Source organism: Vulpes vulpes, chromosome 10 (assembly GCF_048418805.1).
Source record: "Vulpes vulpes isolate BD-2025 chromosome 10, VulVul3, whole genome shotgun sequence".
Classification (NCBI taxonomy): Eukaryota; Metazoa; Chordata; class Mammalia; order Carnivora; family Canidae; genus Vulpes; species Vulpes vulpes.
The window spans coordinates 39,527,406-39,544,031 of record NC_132789.1 but is presented as its reverse complement, the minus strand read 5'-3'; the positions used below and the strand labels follow the sequence as shown (position 1 = coordinate 39,544,031).

General features: G+C 59.5%; 1 protein-coding gene across 2 annotated transcripts in view; it reads right to left on the bottom strand.

The window, feature by feature from the left end:
- Positions 1 to 15,346: 15,346 nt before the first annotated feature.
- The window catches only part of HIVEP3 (HIVEP zinc finger 3), a 57,329-nt gene continuing 56,049 nt past the window's right edge, over positions 15,347 to 16,626 (bottom strand). The window contains exon 6 of one of the 2 annotated variants that reach the window (XM_025983721.2): positions 15,347 to 16,578. In XM_025983721.2, coding sequence (XP_025839506.2) covers positions 15,832 to 16,578 — 747 coding nt within the window. In that variant the 3' untranslated portion in view covers positions 15,347 to 15,831. The remainder of the gene's footprint in view (positions 16,579 to 16,626) is intronic. The other variant, XM_072723698.1, reaches the window with a different exon arrangement.

The window sequence follows — 16,626 nt, the reverse complement described above, 5'->3', positions numbered from 1 at the left end:
CCCACCCCAGGCGCTCCCCAAGGCTGGTCCAGAGAGGGTGAGGGGTGCCAAGGTCACATGGAAGCCAGCTGAATAGATCTATCATTCAGGGGCAGGGGGCCTTTATCTCCCCAGATAAGAGGCCCCGGAATGGCCTCGGGTTTGGGCGAGTCCAGTGGGGAGGGGGGACCAGAGCCGGGCGGCTCGGGCTGACCGTAAAGCAGCCGCTGCTCCCGGTGCCTTCTCTGCCTGAGTCAACCCCGGGGCCGGGGCTGCCGCTGAGTTCATCGGCTGCCCGCCGCCCAGCCTCGGCACCCAGGCCCGGGGCGCAAGGCAGGTCCGTCATAATGACCGGGTGATGATGACAGCCGTGCGGGGAGCTGTGCCCACACACCAAGCACTCTCTCCACTTTCCTTCAAACAATCTTCCCAGCGGGCCTAGGAGGCCGGTGGGACAGGCCTGCATGGGCTGCCCAGGGTCACGCAGCCTGGGCCAGAAGAGAAGGGTGCCCAGGGCCCAGGGCCGTGCCTTCCGCTGCCCCGCAGCAAGCTTGCTGAGCCTGTTCTGTGTCAGCCCTGGGCTGGGTCTTTGGGTCTCTGGCCCAACTGAGATCTGGGGAGACCCCGTACCTGCCTGGGAGGGGGACCTAGGAGCGTGGAGGCCCTGTGATAAAGGCTCTGGGCCTAAGGACCACAGTGCCCTGTGCCCAGCTCAGGGCTGCTCGAAAAGGAAGGATAGACACGGTGCCCAAGGACCCTGGAGGAGTGAGCGCTGCCTCTGCCTGCAGGGTCAGGAGACCTGGTGAAGGGTCAGGAGAGCTTTCCAGCAGAAGACACACGGGAACGGGGCTCTGAAGGCGCAGAAAGCATTCCAGGTAGTTGGGGAAGCCGCGTGGGTGCAGGCTGGTGGGCCTGAAAAGGCCTGGCTTGTCCTAAAGGAGCTGCACCAAACAGTGGGAGGGACCCGGTGATGGGACAGCAGCTTGGAGGCCCGTCCACAGGCCTTGAAGGTCCGGCCAGGAGCTGACCTTCCCCTGGGGTCAAAGTGGAGTCAGCTCACATCTGTGCCGTGGAGGTCCACGCCGTGGGACCCAAACCAGTGCTGGCTGGGGTTGGGATTTCCTTCCAGGGCCTTCTGTGACTCTCAGATGAGCCCCAGGTGGGTGACACTTTAGCCTGGGGAGAGCAAGGCAGGCCACCTGCTGGCCATCTCAGTCCCGTAAACTCAGGCCAGGCCTCAGACCCGGGCACCTCACAGTTGCACAGAGCCCCACCTGCCCTGACATCAGACTGCAATGGGGGAAAGAGGCCAGGCTGGCAGAGCCAGGGGGCAAGGACCCTCCCGCCACCTCAATATTTTCTCAAGGGGCGGCTCAGTGCTCTCCAGCCTCCTGGTTGCCCTTTGGAGGCTCACGTCAGCCTGGCCTTGCCTGGCAGGTGACCCCGGGCTTAGCTTGGCTCCTGTCTGTACTCTGGTGTTGGCACCGCGGAGGAGCACCTGGGACAATCAAACGGCCTCGGCCTCGTCGCCCCCAGTCACACTGGGATCCCCACTTGTCATTTCCCGGACCGCCCCCGGAGGGCGCCCTTCGGCTGGCATTCACTTTACAGGTGAGGGACCTGAGGGTTAGTGAAGTGAGGTGGGGCCTGGCTGCAATACCTAGAGGGGCGGGGGGGGGGGGGGGGGGGGGCAGGGACGACACCCCCCACTCCACCCACCGTGGCCCAGACGCTGCTCTGCCTACTTCAGCCTATGGGGAGGGGGGAATCATTGCAGACCCCAACCTGGGTTCGAATCCCAGCCCTGCCACTCACTAGTAGGGGACCTCACGCCAATCAGTGTCCGTGCCTCAGTTTCCCTATTTGTAAAATGGTGATGATCCTACACGTTTCTCGTAGGTTTGGTGTAAGAATTCGTTGAGCCAGCTCATACCTGAGAGCTTACGACCGTGCCCTGCGCATGCATCCCCATTTGGCAGACGGGGAAACTGAGGCTCAGAGACAGGCAGTGCTCGCGGGGCGGCCGCGCCCCCTCCCAGCCGCACGCGGTGCCCCCCCCCCCCCCCCGCCTGACCCGCGGGCATCCCCGCCGCCTGGGTCGCTGCCCCCTCTCTTGCCTGTTTTGGGAAATCCTGGGGGGGGGGCTCCCCGCCCCGCGCTCCCCGCCCCGCGCTCCCCGCCGCGCAGCCCTCGGCCCGCCCTCGCTCGCGACCAATTTTGGGCAAAGCGGCGGCGGCGCTACGTGCGGGCAGTGAGTCAGCGCGCAGGAATGCGCAGGACGCTTTGTTCCCGCTGCTCTGGGCCGAACGTGCTGGGACCGGGGCGCGGCGGGGCCTGACATCACCGCGGCAGCGCCCCACGTGCGCCCCCCGCCGCGCCCGGCTGTGCGCGCGCCTCCGGGACTGGGGACACCCCACGGGGGCCCGGCCTACGGGGGTCCTGGCAGCCCGCGCCCCCTGCGCGGGTCCCAGGGGAACAGCACCTGCACGGTGGGGGGTGCCCAGAAGGAGGAAGGCCTGTGCTCTGGAAGCGCCACGGTGGCACCTCGAGGGCGCAGAGAGCTGCCCTCGGACCCTGCAGGAGCCTGCGCTCTCTTGCCCGCATCGCGCAGGGCACCCGAGCCCTCCAAGCTCTGCCTGTGTGTTTCCCCAAGTCACTCCCTGCACCCCCCCCCCCCCCCCGCCGTGTCTGGGCCTGGGAAGCCCAAGAGTGGGGTGACATTGTCTTGCTCTTCTCCAGAGTCCCGTGCTGGGTAATGTGTCAAGCCTGGGAGTGCAAGGGCCTTGAGGTCTTTGGGAACCACACATGGTGAACGGTGAGACCTTTTGCGTGCAAGCCTACGCCTGGATCTTTCTAGACGTCGTGCCATCTAATGATGAGAACCACCCTGAGTGGTGGGCACTGCTGCTGCTGCTGGCGGACATTGAGGCTCAGAGAGGAGGAGTCATTGGCCTGGACCACACTCTGGTCCCTGGGGGAGCGAGTGGGAGCCTGGTGCAGTGAGACCCCCTTCTTCAAGGGGATGGGCCTTCCTCCTGGGCTGGAGGGGAAGGCTGGGCACCCCAGGCTGCCGAGGGCTGCGGCCATGACCAGGCCTGAGGCTCTACTTCGGGCTCTCCTCAGGAGCAGCACTGGTGGCTGGAGTTAGAATCCTTCCTGCCCTGGATGGCTTTGGGCTTGTCACCAGCCTGCTGGGTCCTACCCTGACCCCACTGGCATTTTAGCTTCCCTGGGAGCTGAGTGGCCAAGCCTGTGGGTAGAGCCTGCATGCAGGGGGCACGCAGGGTGGCCAGTCTAGCGGGGGTTCTCTGGATGGGAGTTTGGTCATGTACTCCCTCCTTCCCCCTTCCTTCCTCCACAGGCTCCTACACACCAGGGCGGAGTGCATGTTGTCCCACCCGGGGCTGGAACATGGGGGACCCAGTTGGTTTGGGGACCTTTCACAGGGATCTGCAGGCATCAGCTCTGGTCTCAGGGACTCTGCAACTGGGTAGGACCTCACTGGGGTCCTCACCAGCCCCTGTCCCTGCTCAGTCTGTTCTGGAATTTGTTGGCTTTTGTTCCACTGAGGCCATGTGTTCTTTATGGGGGAGATAGGGGATGACCTCCCCCACCCCGGGGCCAACAATGCAGAGGCCTTGTCCCCATCTTAGTGCCTGCCCTCTCTGGGTACACCAGCATGGCGTACTGGTCTACCACCCAGCCTCAGCTAGTCCCCCATGCTGGATGCTGGCAAAAGAGGCCGAAGCCCCCAGGTGGCCCTGTCCCCCCCACCCCCCGTGTGGTCCCACCCACGGGTAGCACAGCTGTGACCTGGAGAAGGGAGATGTGGTGAGGGTCTTGGCAGGCCTTGCCCCACCTGGGGACAGGGATCCCTGCATCTGGGTCAGTGCTTCTTATGCTGCCCACCGTGTTTGGGCCTCACCTGCAGACCTGTTCACCTGCTGTGTGAAATGTGCCCGGTGGCGGAGGCCGCACACGTGCACCGTGCTGGGCTGGGACCTGGGTAGGTCCCACCTGGGTAGGTCACGGCGCCTCGGATTCCGCATCTGTAAATGGAAACAGGGCCTGTTTTGCGAACACTCGGAGACTTGGTAGACACAAGTGCCTCCGCACACAGTGGCTGCTGGGTCAATGTGAGCCCTACCCAAGGAGTTCTGCTGCCTTCCACATGGTGTCCATCACCTCCCTTGAGTTGAGTCAGTGACTACACTTCTCCTGTAGATCTCTGTGGTCATAGGTCCTCTTGGGGCCCCCGTGAGGAAAACCTCCTGGTGTAGCCCCTCATAGCTCAGACCAGCCACTGCAACCCGGGGAGTGACGGGGCCCTTGCCACACAGCAGGGCTGGGTGGGGAGCACCTGCTTGCCATGTCAAGGGGAGGACGATGGTATGTGAGACCCCTTGGCCTGTAGGTCCCAGAGACTCCGAGGACACTGGGGGGCAGGAGAGATGGGAGTGAGCAGATATCTGCACATGCGCCCCCACCCCAGCACAGTTCCTGGCACCCAAGGGCCCCGCCTCAGCCTGGCATGCCTGCCTGGATTCCTGCCCGTGTGGTTTCCCCTGGGCCTCTCCCTCACGTCCGCTGGCAGAGTATCCCCAGCTCTCTGCATTCCTCTGCTGTGAAGACGGCCACCTTAGGGCCGGGCCTGGCTGGGACACCCCTGAGTGTGAGAGTGTGCATGCTGGGGAGGATGGGCAGGGACGCACCTGCAGGCACCTGCTTCTCTGTGCCCATACATGGGTGTGCATATGTGTGCACGGCTGTGCCCCGGGAGCCCATGCATTCACGGACGTGTGTGTGTGCAGGTGCGCACGGGGGAGAGCACGGACACCCGTGCAGATGCTCATGAGTGCATGAAGGGTGCAGGAGGGAACTTAAGGATCCCTGGTGGTCCCGCAGGCCTGTGGGCAGGGGCCCGTGCAGTGTCAGAGGTGGTGCGTGCACCCTTGCATGCGTGAGGGTCACGTAGCTAGGTACCCCTTCTCTCAGGCTGGGCACGTGGCCTGGAGGCAGCTGGGGGACGCAAGAGAAAGGGGGTTGGGATGGATCAGGTGTGGAGAGCCCATTTGCCTGGCTGACCTCCACGTTTCCCACACATTTCCCTAGGTAAGCCTCCCACCAATCCCGGGGTGGACAGAGCAGGATTTGAGGCCTGGAGGGGGCCGCACACGGGCCCAGATTCGCTGCTTGTCTGCCTGACTCTAGAAGCTGCAGGCAGGGCCGGGCGGGGGGCGGGGGGGCGGCTGCTGCAGGGGCCACAGCACAGCAGAGGCCTAGACGCTGTACAGCCCTGGCCTTGGCGGGCGGGAGCCTCAGAGCCACCCTCCAGGGCCCCTGTGTCACTGCCCCCACCTGCCTCTGTGGGGCGATCGTAGCAAACCTGCATGGAGCAGTTGCTCTGCGCCGAGGCCTGGTGTAAGTGCTTTGCATCTAAACCTCCCTGATACTCCAGAAGGCTGGTGCCATTATTGGGCTATTATTATTATTACACCGCATGTACACAATATTAACATTTAATAAATATAAATTTATTTATTTATACATTTATACCATTTTATAAATATAGTAGATCATAATATATAATAATAGCTATTCTTATTATTCTCATTTTAGAGGCAAGGAAACTGAGGCACAAATATGTTAAGTGACTTGACCGAAGTCCCACCGCTGACAAATGGACAGCTGGAATTTGAGCCCATGCAGTCTGGTTCCCGCGTCCGAGCGCCCACGTCCCGCTCAGGCCCGCACCAGGCCCCTTCCTGCTGGCTGGTGTCCAGCTCCATCCGATGTGCAGGCCCAAGGCAATTGAGGGCTGGGTGTGCCAGGCCCCTGTCTCTCAGCTGGGGAGACTGGGGAGACTGAGTCCGGGCAGATGTAGTGCCTGGGCCCGAAAAGATGACCTCGAATGCCAGGTGCGGCCCTCGCTTTGCCCGCTCCTGACCTGCTGGGGGACTTGAGGCAAGCGCCCTGCTCTCTCTGGGCCTTGGTTTCTGTCCCGCCCCCAGAGAGCAAGTAGGAAGGGCTGTCCCAGAGTTTCCAGGTGGGGAGTCCTGGGAGGAGGTGGGGCAGGCCTGGCAGCAGGCACGGAGTGGGCAGGCAGGTAAAGGTGAGACTGGTCCAGGGCTGAAGTCAAGGTGTGGAGCCGGTTTTCCCAGGCCGTGTCTGAGTAATCCTGTGTCTATATTTATCTCCTTCTTTCTTGGGTGAGCAAACAGAGCCCAATGCCAGCCTGGCCCGCCCCCCCCATGCCAGCACGTTTCCCTCACCTGCTGGGTGGCCCTGGAGAGTACCACAGTCTTGGCTCTAAGCTCACCTTGGTCCATGTAGGACACATGGGGATGCTCAAACCTGGTGGCTTCCATGAGGAATCTAGTTGCCAGTGGTGGTCAAGGAGGCCCCACCTGGGCCTCTGAACATCTGGGCGGCCACAGCCATGGCCTGGGGAACGGTAGTGCCTCCCGGGTCTGGAAAACTCTGCCCCACACAGGATCAAAAGGTCCCCTTGTCTCAGAAAGTCATCTTCATCCCTCCATATGCACTTTGGTCCAAGTGGTAGCCCCTGTCCCTCCAAGATCTGAAATTCCCAGAGGAGGAACTCTATGTATCCAGTGATTTAGAGTCCGACTGCTCTAGGGTTGAATCCTGGCACCCTGACCTTGGACAAAGAACCTCTCTGTGACTCAGTTTCCTCATTTGCCAAATGGGGCCAAGACGTTGTATTTGCCAGGGATCTCGTGAGCATTAGGTTGAAGCCACTAGGGGCTGACAGATGGGCTGAGCTGTGCTGGGTGAGGGGGATGGCTTCCTGTCCCTACCTGCCTCCACCCTCCCATGCCCAGACCCATCACAGTGACTGGGAGCCACACAAGGTCCACAAGGGGATGTACAGGTACATGACTCACAACATGCACACACCATCGGACACCCCCACTTTTGAGAGGCTTACACTCAGGATGGATTAGGTAACTTAGGGCCTGGACCCTGGGAAGACCCTGGAAAGAACCAGATACTAACTTTGCTGAGATGCTTCCCAGACAGGGCCGGACAGGTGGCCAGTCAGGCCAAAGGGATGACGGGGACAGAAGGGCATCTTGTCCAGAGATGGCTCAGCCTGGGCCAGGTCGGACTCCATCCTCCTGACCCCAGCTGGGATCCCTACTGCCAGCTAGGCCCCTGCCCCACTCCTGGCCTCTGCCCTCATGATGCCACCTTCCTGACCCTGGGGAGCCCTGGGCCTGGTGCACGTGCACCCTAGCCTTGCCTACTCCCAGGCTGGATTAGACAGAGTCCGAGGACGTGCTGGGCTGGCAGGCTCGCGGGCGGGGCGGGTGCCGGCGCTGGGGCTGCCCTATGCTGGCTTGAGACTGGGCTGCAGCAAGGCCTTGTATGGCTCTGGCAGGGTAGCTCAGCTGGCGGCACCCATTGGCTGGGCTGGCACTCCCAGCCCGGGCCGCCGGGGCCCCAAACCACGGTAACCAGAGCCGCCGGGAGCTGATGGATTAGCGTGGCCACCTGCCCACTGGCCTGCCTGCCACCGGGGCTGCTCTTTTCCTTTCCTAAAAAGGCAGAGCTGGGCAGGAGAGCCAGGCAGGTGAACCTGGGCCTGGGGTAGAGGAGGGGTGGGCAGGGTGGGCAGGCTGTACAGGTGGCTGTGCTGAGGGTTCAGGAATCCTAGCCCTGGCCCCGGGCCAAGCCCTCCTTGGCTCTGGACGTCAATTTTCTCATGAATAAAAGGGTCTCCCTAAAGCAGCCGAGGCTTAGATGGGATCAGGGGAAACATATGCGAGGGTCCCCCAAACCCAACCCGGATTCGAGGGCTGCTCAGTAGCAAAGAGGCAGATCCCCCTTCCATAGAGCCAACCACTTCCTGAATATAAGGGCCTGGTTTTAAATCTTGGCTCTGCCGCTGGCCACTATGACCTCGGAAGGCAGCAGCACCTGTCCGAGCCCCAGTCTTCCTCCTCTGTGAATGGGATGGGGTATGAGCCCCCCACCTTGTGATGAGCCCATGGGGTCAGCCCCCACCTGCTCTTTCTCAGCTTCCCTCTGTCCTCCCCTGACCCTACTTCTTCCTGGTTCTCTGCATTCATGCCCATCTCAGGCTGGCCTGCCTTCTGAAGCTGTCCGGCCTGCAGTGGCCTGGCCCCAGGAGTCTCCAGGTCCTGAGCCCAGAGACAGTCCAGGCTTTGGGGTGAGGGCAGGATCAGCCCAACCCTGGATGGGGAGCCAGGCACAGCTTGGCTAAGGCCTCCATGGCCACAGACAGCAGCCTAAGCCCTCCTGAGGCTCTGGGTCAGGTCTTACTAGATCAGCGGCCCTGCCATGGGCCAGGGTGTGATTTGGGGCTCGACCCTTCATGTGGGGAATGGGGGCGTGGGCCCCATCCTGCCTTACTTCAAAAGGGAACATGCTTCATGACCTCTAGAGAGCAGCTGTGGGAGGCCTGGTGGCAGTATAAATGGCTGGGAGGCCTTGGGCCCCGTGGCAGGTGGGCGAGGGCAGGTGGCCGGTCCTGCAGAGAATTCACATGCAGTGTTCATGCTCTGGAGGACGGGAAGCCAGACCTGGGCACCTGCCGGTTGATCCCAGGGCCTGCGGCCTCAGGCACGGGGAAGCCAAGTGGCTACCAGGTGGCACTGCTGACAAGCTGGGAAGCTGCTGGGAAGAAGCCCCAGCCTGGGTGGGCCTGCCTGGTCCCACTGCTTCCTGGGCGGAGGAGGGGAGCTGTCTGAGACCCAGGGCTCCCCCTTGGGCCACAGATAAGGTTGGAGAGAAGGAAGGAACCTGGACTTCCATGAGGAGCTGCCTCTGACTAGCGGTGCACCTGCGGCAGGTCGGGGTCCTTTCTCCTCTAAAAATGGGGACAGTAACTCATCATTCTGGGTTGTCGGAAGGACTACAAATCAGGTTTGCAAAATGCTAGGCACATGCTAATGCCGTTCTTTCTTTGGGGCTGTTTGGGACTTTTCCCAGTCGCCTAGGTTGAGGCCCAGGGTCTTCACAAGGACTCGCTCTCACGCACACCCCCACGATTCTAATGCCAGCTGCCATCTTCACTCTGTGGGGTCTCTTTTAGACCTTTGTTTTTTTCATCACCTGGAAAAATCCAGCATCTTTGAGGCCGATGTCATCAGGCCCTGCCCTGCCCCATGCCAGCCCCAACAGCTGCTCATCTCCTGGGCACTTCTGATTTCGGGAAGTCCTAGCTGTGTGACCATCATGAGGGCTGCTTCCAGGTAATCTTGGTCTCTTCCATTAGGCCTGGCCGTGTGACTTCTTTGGCCACTGAAATGTAAGGGGAGGGAGGCTTGTTTCCAGCTGGACACATTTATGGGCAAGGGAGCGCAGTACTCTTTTCATCTGCCTCTGAGGTCATGGGGGTGTGGAGATGTCCTCCATCAGCCTGGGTCTCTAAGTGGGGCGGGGAGGGGGGTCAGTAGCATTCCCCTGCTGATCCCCATTGAGAGTGTGGTCAAGGGAAAAAATAAGCTTTTGCTGAGTCAACCCCTGAGTTTCAGGGGTGCTTGTCTCTCCCTCTCCTGACTGCTACTTACTCCCTGATCTGCCCCCGAGCCCTGCAGTGACCAGAGGTGACCTCCACACTTTGGCCAGTCGTCTCCTGGCCTGTTCCTCTGCAGCGGCCTCCTCCTTCCCTGCACCTCAGCAGCCACGTCAGAGGCCGACCGTCCTCTGCCCACCTGGCTCACCTCTGAAATAATGAGCTAGGACAGCTCACAGCCTTTTCTGTCTTCGTCCAGATGCCCTGTCCCTTGACCACTGGCCTCTCTCTGTATCAGCCACCCATCTGCTTCCCTGCCCTGGCAAACTCACCTCTTTGTTTGCCAATATTCTCATGTCCTGCACCCCACTGTCCCTCTGTCCCCGGGCTGGACATCAGCCTGGCTGCCCTCACCGCACCACAGCTGCTGAGCGCCTCGGGAGAAACCACGCAGTGCAGCACCCCGGGCCTTGGCGGGCCTGGTCCCCCGGCCAGCTTTCTCCTCCCTGCCTCCGAGGTCGTTCACCCCTTCTCAAGTCTGTAATCTTTAGGTGGCTTCACTTCATTCTCCGCAGGGCCGCCCCCAACTTCCTCTCCCCCAGCAGACACACTGACGTCCCCTGCACCTCTTCACAGGGTCACAGTGCGGGGCAGTGGGTGGGGGACAGATGTCGGCTCCGTTCTCACCATCTCCTTCCCATCAGCACCCCCCTACCCCGCCCTCTGCAGCACTGGCAAGTCTTCCCTGGGCTGCATGCCCCCTGGAGCCCCAATCTCCCCTGAGAAAGTGTCGCATCTGTCATCCCCGCTTCCTGTCCGTTATTCGACATGCAGCAGTACCTGTGAAGGGCTCGCTATGCACCAGGCCCCGTACTAGGCCAGGCTTTCCCTAAGTCCACAGTGATCCCCTCAGTGCTGAAACAGCTTCTTAGCTTCTCAGTGCTGAACTTCTGGGCTGCTCCTTCTCATGGCTTCCTCTTCCTCCTCTGACCCTGAGGTCAAGAAAGGTCTCCAGGACGACTCAGACCCAGTCTGGATGAGAGCTTTTGTTCTCTCCTGTCACAGCAATTATGGCCACGTGATTGGGTCATTAATGACATCACCAGGAGATAATGTACACGCAATGATGTCATGAGGAGCCAATGTACAGGCAATGATGTCACGAGGAGGTAATGTACATGCAGTGACATCACAAGGAGGTAATACACACAATGATGTCATGGGAGGCAATTTGTAGGCAATGACGTGTTAAAATGTACGCTCTTCGAGGGTGGGACTGTCTGGTCACTGCTGTATCCAACCTTCACCCCTCACTGGCGCTCAGCAAATTATGATGGAATGCAAAAGGTGGGGGGATCCATGCCTGCCTTTTCTCCCTGGTGTCCCCAGCAGCCCCCACAGCCACCTGCTCAGAGATATTTGAAGGCTTACTATGTTCGAGGCTCCATTAGCCACCCTGAGTACGCCATCTCACTTAATCCCCACAACCACCCTCCACATTATGGTTGGGCAATGGAGGAAGCCCAGAGAGGTTGTGTACTTTGCCCAAGGTCACACGGGCAGTGAGAGGCTGTGTCATGGTCCGATTCCAGGTCTTACTCTGTAGTGAGTTGGATGATGGCCCTCCAAAGTGCAGCCCGTGCCCCAGTCCCCAGAACCAGAGTGTGACGTTAAGTTGGAAAAAGGATCTTTGCAGATGTATTCGTGAAGGATCAGGAGATAAGATCACCTTGGATTAGGGTAGGCCCCAAATCCCATGACCAGTGTCTTTAGAAGAGAAGGCGGGGGGTGGGGGGGAACTACAGAGAAGGCGGGAAGAAGAGATCCGGTGACATGGCTACACACCAAGGCACACCAAGGCTCGCTTGCGACCACAGAAGCTGGGAGAGAGGTGTGGGGATGGACTCTCCCTCAGAGCCTCCAGAAGGAGCCAACCTTGCCAACACCCAGACTCCAGACTTCTGGTCTCCAGAACTGTGACGGAATAGATTTCTTTGTTTCTAGCCACCTATTCTGCAGTAAGTTGTTACAGCAGCCCCGGGAAACCCAGACCGCAGACCACACCGTGCGCTCTCTGGTGCTCCTCGCCAGGCCCAGAAGCGAGGGGCACAAGGGTCACCCGCTGTGTCCTGCTGGCCTGGTCACCTGCCTCCCCTGGGCCTCAAGTCTCTGTAGTGAAAGCAGCACTCGATACACCGAGTGTCCCTCCAACCCTGACATTCTACAGCGTTCAAGAAAAACCATGAGCCAGGCGACAGGGCTATGTTGGGATTTTCAAATTTATTCCAACGTGCTGTGTCTTTTTTTTAAAAAATATCCTCAGGCTGAACACCCAGCCAGAGCTGTAATAAAGGCAATTATTATACTTGTAAAAACCTCTCATTCACAGTACAGATGTAATTTACAACAAAGGTCACACACATCAATACTGAGCATTTTTTTCCTTTTGTATATCAGACTCTGTGCTTTAGACCTGCATGGATTTTTTGTTTTTTGTTTTTGTTTTTTTTTTCTTTTTCACTGATATATACCATACCGGCATTGCAAGATGCAAGTGTAGAAACTGGAGTTTAAATAAAATTACAGGCAAAACTACCCCATCCCAGTGTGGCTGCTGTACATATCTACAGGACGATTTTTGGAATGTATTGCCATTTAAGAACATAGAAATTCTCTACAGACGATTTCACATACGGAATACATACACCTTTTAGAAAAAAAAGGCAAATATTTATCTTACAGAGAGCGTATATCTTACATTTGCCTACACGTTTCTTTTTTCTGTTTCTTTTTTCTCTTCTCTCTCTCTCTCTCTCTTTCTTTTTAAACACTAGGTTTAGTAAAGTGATCATAAGTGCCGAAGCAGTTTTCTAATGGAAAGCAGACTGGAGCCACAACACGGAAGCAGAATTTGTAGGACAGGCCTTCGGGAACTTTCTTCCCCTGGTCAATGCTGCAGATCCGTCTCCAAGGCAGGACTTTTCCTTTCAGGAGGATTTTTTTTCTTTCCTTTCTGGAGAAAGGACTAAAGAGCATGTTCAGCTCAGATATATTGCTGGTTCCTATTCAGAAGTGCAGGGTGAGAATGAAATGGGGCTACAGGAATCAGGGAGTTGATTCTTTCGGACTTTTTCCGAAAGAGGGAAGCAGAGGGACCTCTGGGTTTGCAAGTTGGAGGTGATGGGAAAGGGAGTGAGAGGCAGCTTGTTGCTGTCAGGGTCCTGGAGGGTGTCCGTGGGTGGGCAGAGTGCAAGCCCTGGGTGGGGGTCTGGGGCTGAGCCTGGGGAAAGGTGACTTGGAGAAGAACGGGGTCAGTATCCAGAACCCCCCCGAGTGTGCCGACAGTGAGGGCATCCTGGAGGGCCGGCCTGGGGGCTAAGTGTCTCAGGATCCCCAACAGAAGGCGAGGGCTGGCTGTGAGCCCTCTGCAATCTGGCTCCTGCCACACTGCCAACACCCAAGGACCCGAGTGAGCCTGGACCAAGGAGCCGCCGGCCCGCACACTTCGAGCACCAGCAGGTGTCTATGGTGAAACCCAGCACTGTTTCGGCCCCGTCCCCCTTAACAGGGACAGTAGCGAGCATCACGCGCAAACTGCAAATGTGGGAGTGGTTGAGAGTGGGACGGGGGCTCCGGGAGGGCATGCAGTGAAGTCCTTTCCACATTATGGAGGGGTGTGTGTGGGCTGGGGCCCTGTGCTCAGGGGAGCAGGGGGAGAGTCTGGCAAAAGGGGTTAGCATTGTGCCCAGGGACATACGTCCCAGGCTGGTGGCATCGATTCCATCCCTCTGGGGATCGGTGTGGAGCAACAGCCCTTTGGCCAGATTCTATTTGTGCATCGTCATCGTGTCCTTGTCATTGAGAAATGGGTCTCTGGTGACTCCCGGTGCCTGTCCTCTCTGCCCGTGCCTGTGGGCCGGAATGGCTGCGAGGACTGTCCCCTGCTGGCCACGTTGTCCATGACTGGGTCTCCCAGGAAGGAAAGCTCAGTGGCCAGGCTCTTCAACAGAGAAATGACACGGAGGAGAGTTGGGGGGGTGGTGGATGGCTGGGGGGAGGGGCGTGGCCACCCCCAAAGGTTGGGGCTGGGCTCAGCTAGCAGAAACCCCTTCGTGGCTGGACGATCTTGCCCAAGAGAGTTTCAAACCTGGGCTGGAGCGATGCCCTTTATCCAGCTCCCAGGCTCCAGTGTTACAAGTGTCCACTGGTAGGGCTGAGAGGTGAGGGTGAGGGAAGTCGGGGCCGGAACCGGGGCTGGGCACCTTCCCACTTCCTGTGAGGCCCAAACAGTCAAAGCTGGGCTTGCTGGCCTTGTCCCAGGGCGCACAGGAGCCCAGGACTCCAGGCTGGGCAGCTGAGACCTCCGGCTAACCTCACCCCCAGCACCCTGGAGCCCAGCACATCCCCAGGGAGGCCCTTCCCTATTGTCTGGTTTGCATCTTAGCTGAACCTGGGGCTGGCCCATCTGCTCAGCAGAGGCCAGGAAGGGAAAGGCCCTGAACTGGCACAGGAGGGAATTAGGGCCTCAACCGGTGTCCTGTCTACACAACGGCTCAGGAGGCCCCAGGCACAGGATTCACACGGCCTGGCTGAGGACTGAGGATGGTCAGGGAGTCTCTGCTCTGTAAGGTGGCTTCAGCACCTGGCCCCGGTGGGCCAGGACCATGGTCCCTGTGCTTTCTCCTCCTTGTAGAAACTAAAGAAAATAAATTCTAGAAGGTTGGGAGAAAACTCGCCTCTCCCAGGGCAGGGCAAACATGAGTTCTATATTTCAACTTGGGATTTTAATTTCTGGTCATATTATTTTTCTTACAAAGCAGGTTTTTGCCTCAGGGGGTCCAGGGCAGCTTCTTGAGGGAGAGGATGGGGATGAGGAAGGAGACACTGGCTAGTACTGATTACTTGGGAGAATTATTCAATTGACTCAGGGACAATTCTTCTAGGTCAAGAGAATCTGAGGAGGCTGGGAGAGTACCAAACACCATCCTCTCTTTTTACGCGTGTGTGTATGTGTGTGTGTGTGTGTGTGTGTGTGTGTGTGTATAATTTTTAAAAGAGATTTAAGCCAACACAACAAACAGGCCTGGGCACTTCCCACCAGTCATGGTTTTGGGTACTTTCTGGGGGTAGTGGAGGCCTGACGGTGCGTGGGGTGGGGATGGCGGTGGGGGGCGGGTTTCCCATCTCGCCAAAAAGAGGCCCAGAAACAGGTCCCTATAAATGTTTGGGGCTCAGCCCTGGAAAAGCCCCACCATGGAAGAAATAGGGCCCTTTGAACCCCAGGGACCAAACATACAATGAAACCCAAGCCCCAGCTTCAGGAACGGTGAGGCAGTGCACCTTGGATCTTGACCCCTATGGGTTGGGCCCTGTCACTTCGGCCTCGTGGGTAGTTTCTAGAACAAGGGAGGCAGCCTGTTAGCTCAGCCCTGAAGCCAGGCCTTCGTCAGGTGCTCAGGAACCAGGAGGTGAACATTCAGGGCTTCTTTCGCAGCTGAGGGGCTAGGGGTGGGGGGTGGAGGGGAGCGGTTGAGGGTGGGGAGCTGGGGGAGTTTGTCAGGATACGAGGATGGGCCCACAGCTCACACCACCTGGGTATCAGGGAGCCCGGGGGGACCAGCAAGCTCCTACCTTCTCTTGCCTCCTCCTATTTGTGTTGAAATCCTAGGAAAGGTGGAATTTTCTTTTCCTCGGGGAAAAAAGCAAGCCGGGGTTTTCTGGGCCTGCCTTTGGAGGCTGAGTGGGGTCCCCCTGCCCGTGTCCCTCTGCCTCGGGCCGCTGGCCCTTCTCCCGGCAGCGAGGGTGGCCACTGGCTGGGGTGGAATAAAGCGGCAATAAATAGGAACCATAAACACCTGTACATAGGAGTGCTTGCTTTTACATTTAATTATATGTTTTTCAAAGCTTCTTGCTTTTGCTTTTTTCTCCTTCAGTGCATCCCCCTGTCCCTCAGCCAATGGTTACCTCTGGCCAGCCTTGGGGGGATGGAGGGGGCGGGTGGCCAGCAGACTGCAGTGGCCCAGGGTGAGGCCCCACCTACACCCTTTCTCACAAAAGCACAAAATATTCACAGCCTCAAACTCCTCATGGGTTGTTGTTGGTTGTGTGTGTGTTTTAATGTGTGAGTGTGTTTTGTTTCTTTTCAAGCAACAAAAGGTATAGAAAAAGGCACAGGTAACTGCATACGTGGGAAGATAGAACAGGTGGGGGCGGAGCAGAAGCTGCTTGGACAGACAGACAGACGGGAGACGGAGCCCATGAGAGCGAGATGACTTCGAGGAGGCGGCCTGGAAACGTCTGCTGTTGCCGAACACCGGAAGCCAGATGCTGAAGCAGCCGGAGAGAGGCTAAGCGCTCGGGGGGCCCCTGTCCTCGGGCTGGCGTGGAAGTGCCCCGGGCCCCCCACTTCCTGAGGGCTCGGGGGAGCCCCGACTGGTCCTGGGCTCCCCGGACAGGTGCCTCCTCCGGGCTGGGAAGCGAGCGGAGGCCTCGGCCAGGCAGCCCACGGAGCTGCTGCGGTCCAGGGCCGGGGCGCAGGCCGCAGGGGGGGCGGGCTCCCCGCGGGGGCTCCAGGGCTCTGGCCTGCGGGCAGGGGGCGGCCGGGCCTCGGGCGGGGCGCGGGGGCCGGGCTGTGCGGGCACCTGGGCGGTGTGGGGCTCCCGGTCGGGGGGCCGGCCCGGGCCCCCGCTCGTCCTCCCTGGGTCCTCGGGGCGCTCCCTGCCCTCCAGCTCCGACGACAGCGTGAACTTAGATACCTTAGCCACGGGGGACACGGAGGCCGGCGAGCTCTCGGAGGGACTCCAGCGGCCTCGCTCCTGGGCCTCCCGGGCCCCCGTCAGGTCGCTGCCGCCGCCCGTGAAGCCGCCGACCCAGGCGCCCGGCCGGGCCTGCACCATCTGGATCCCGCCGATGGGGATCAGGGGGCACGGGGCCCGGGGCAGGTGCTGGGAGTGCAGGGGGAGGTGGCTGAAGATGTTCTCCTCTGTCCGTGCTGGGGTGTGGCCGTGGAAGTCGTGGGGGGCCGAGAAGGGTCGGGAGGAGGGCGGGGGAGCGGGGCCGGGCGAGCAGGAGGGACTCCGGGGTGCGGCCTTCTGCTGGGGTCAGAAAACAAGACGGGGTCAGGCGAGGGCTCCGCGCTGGCT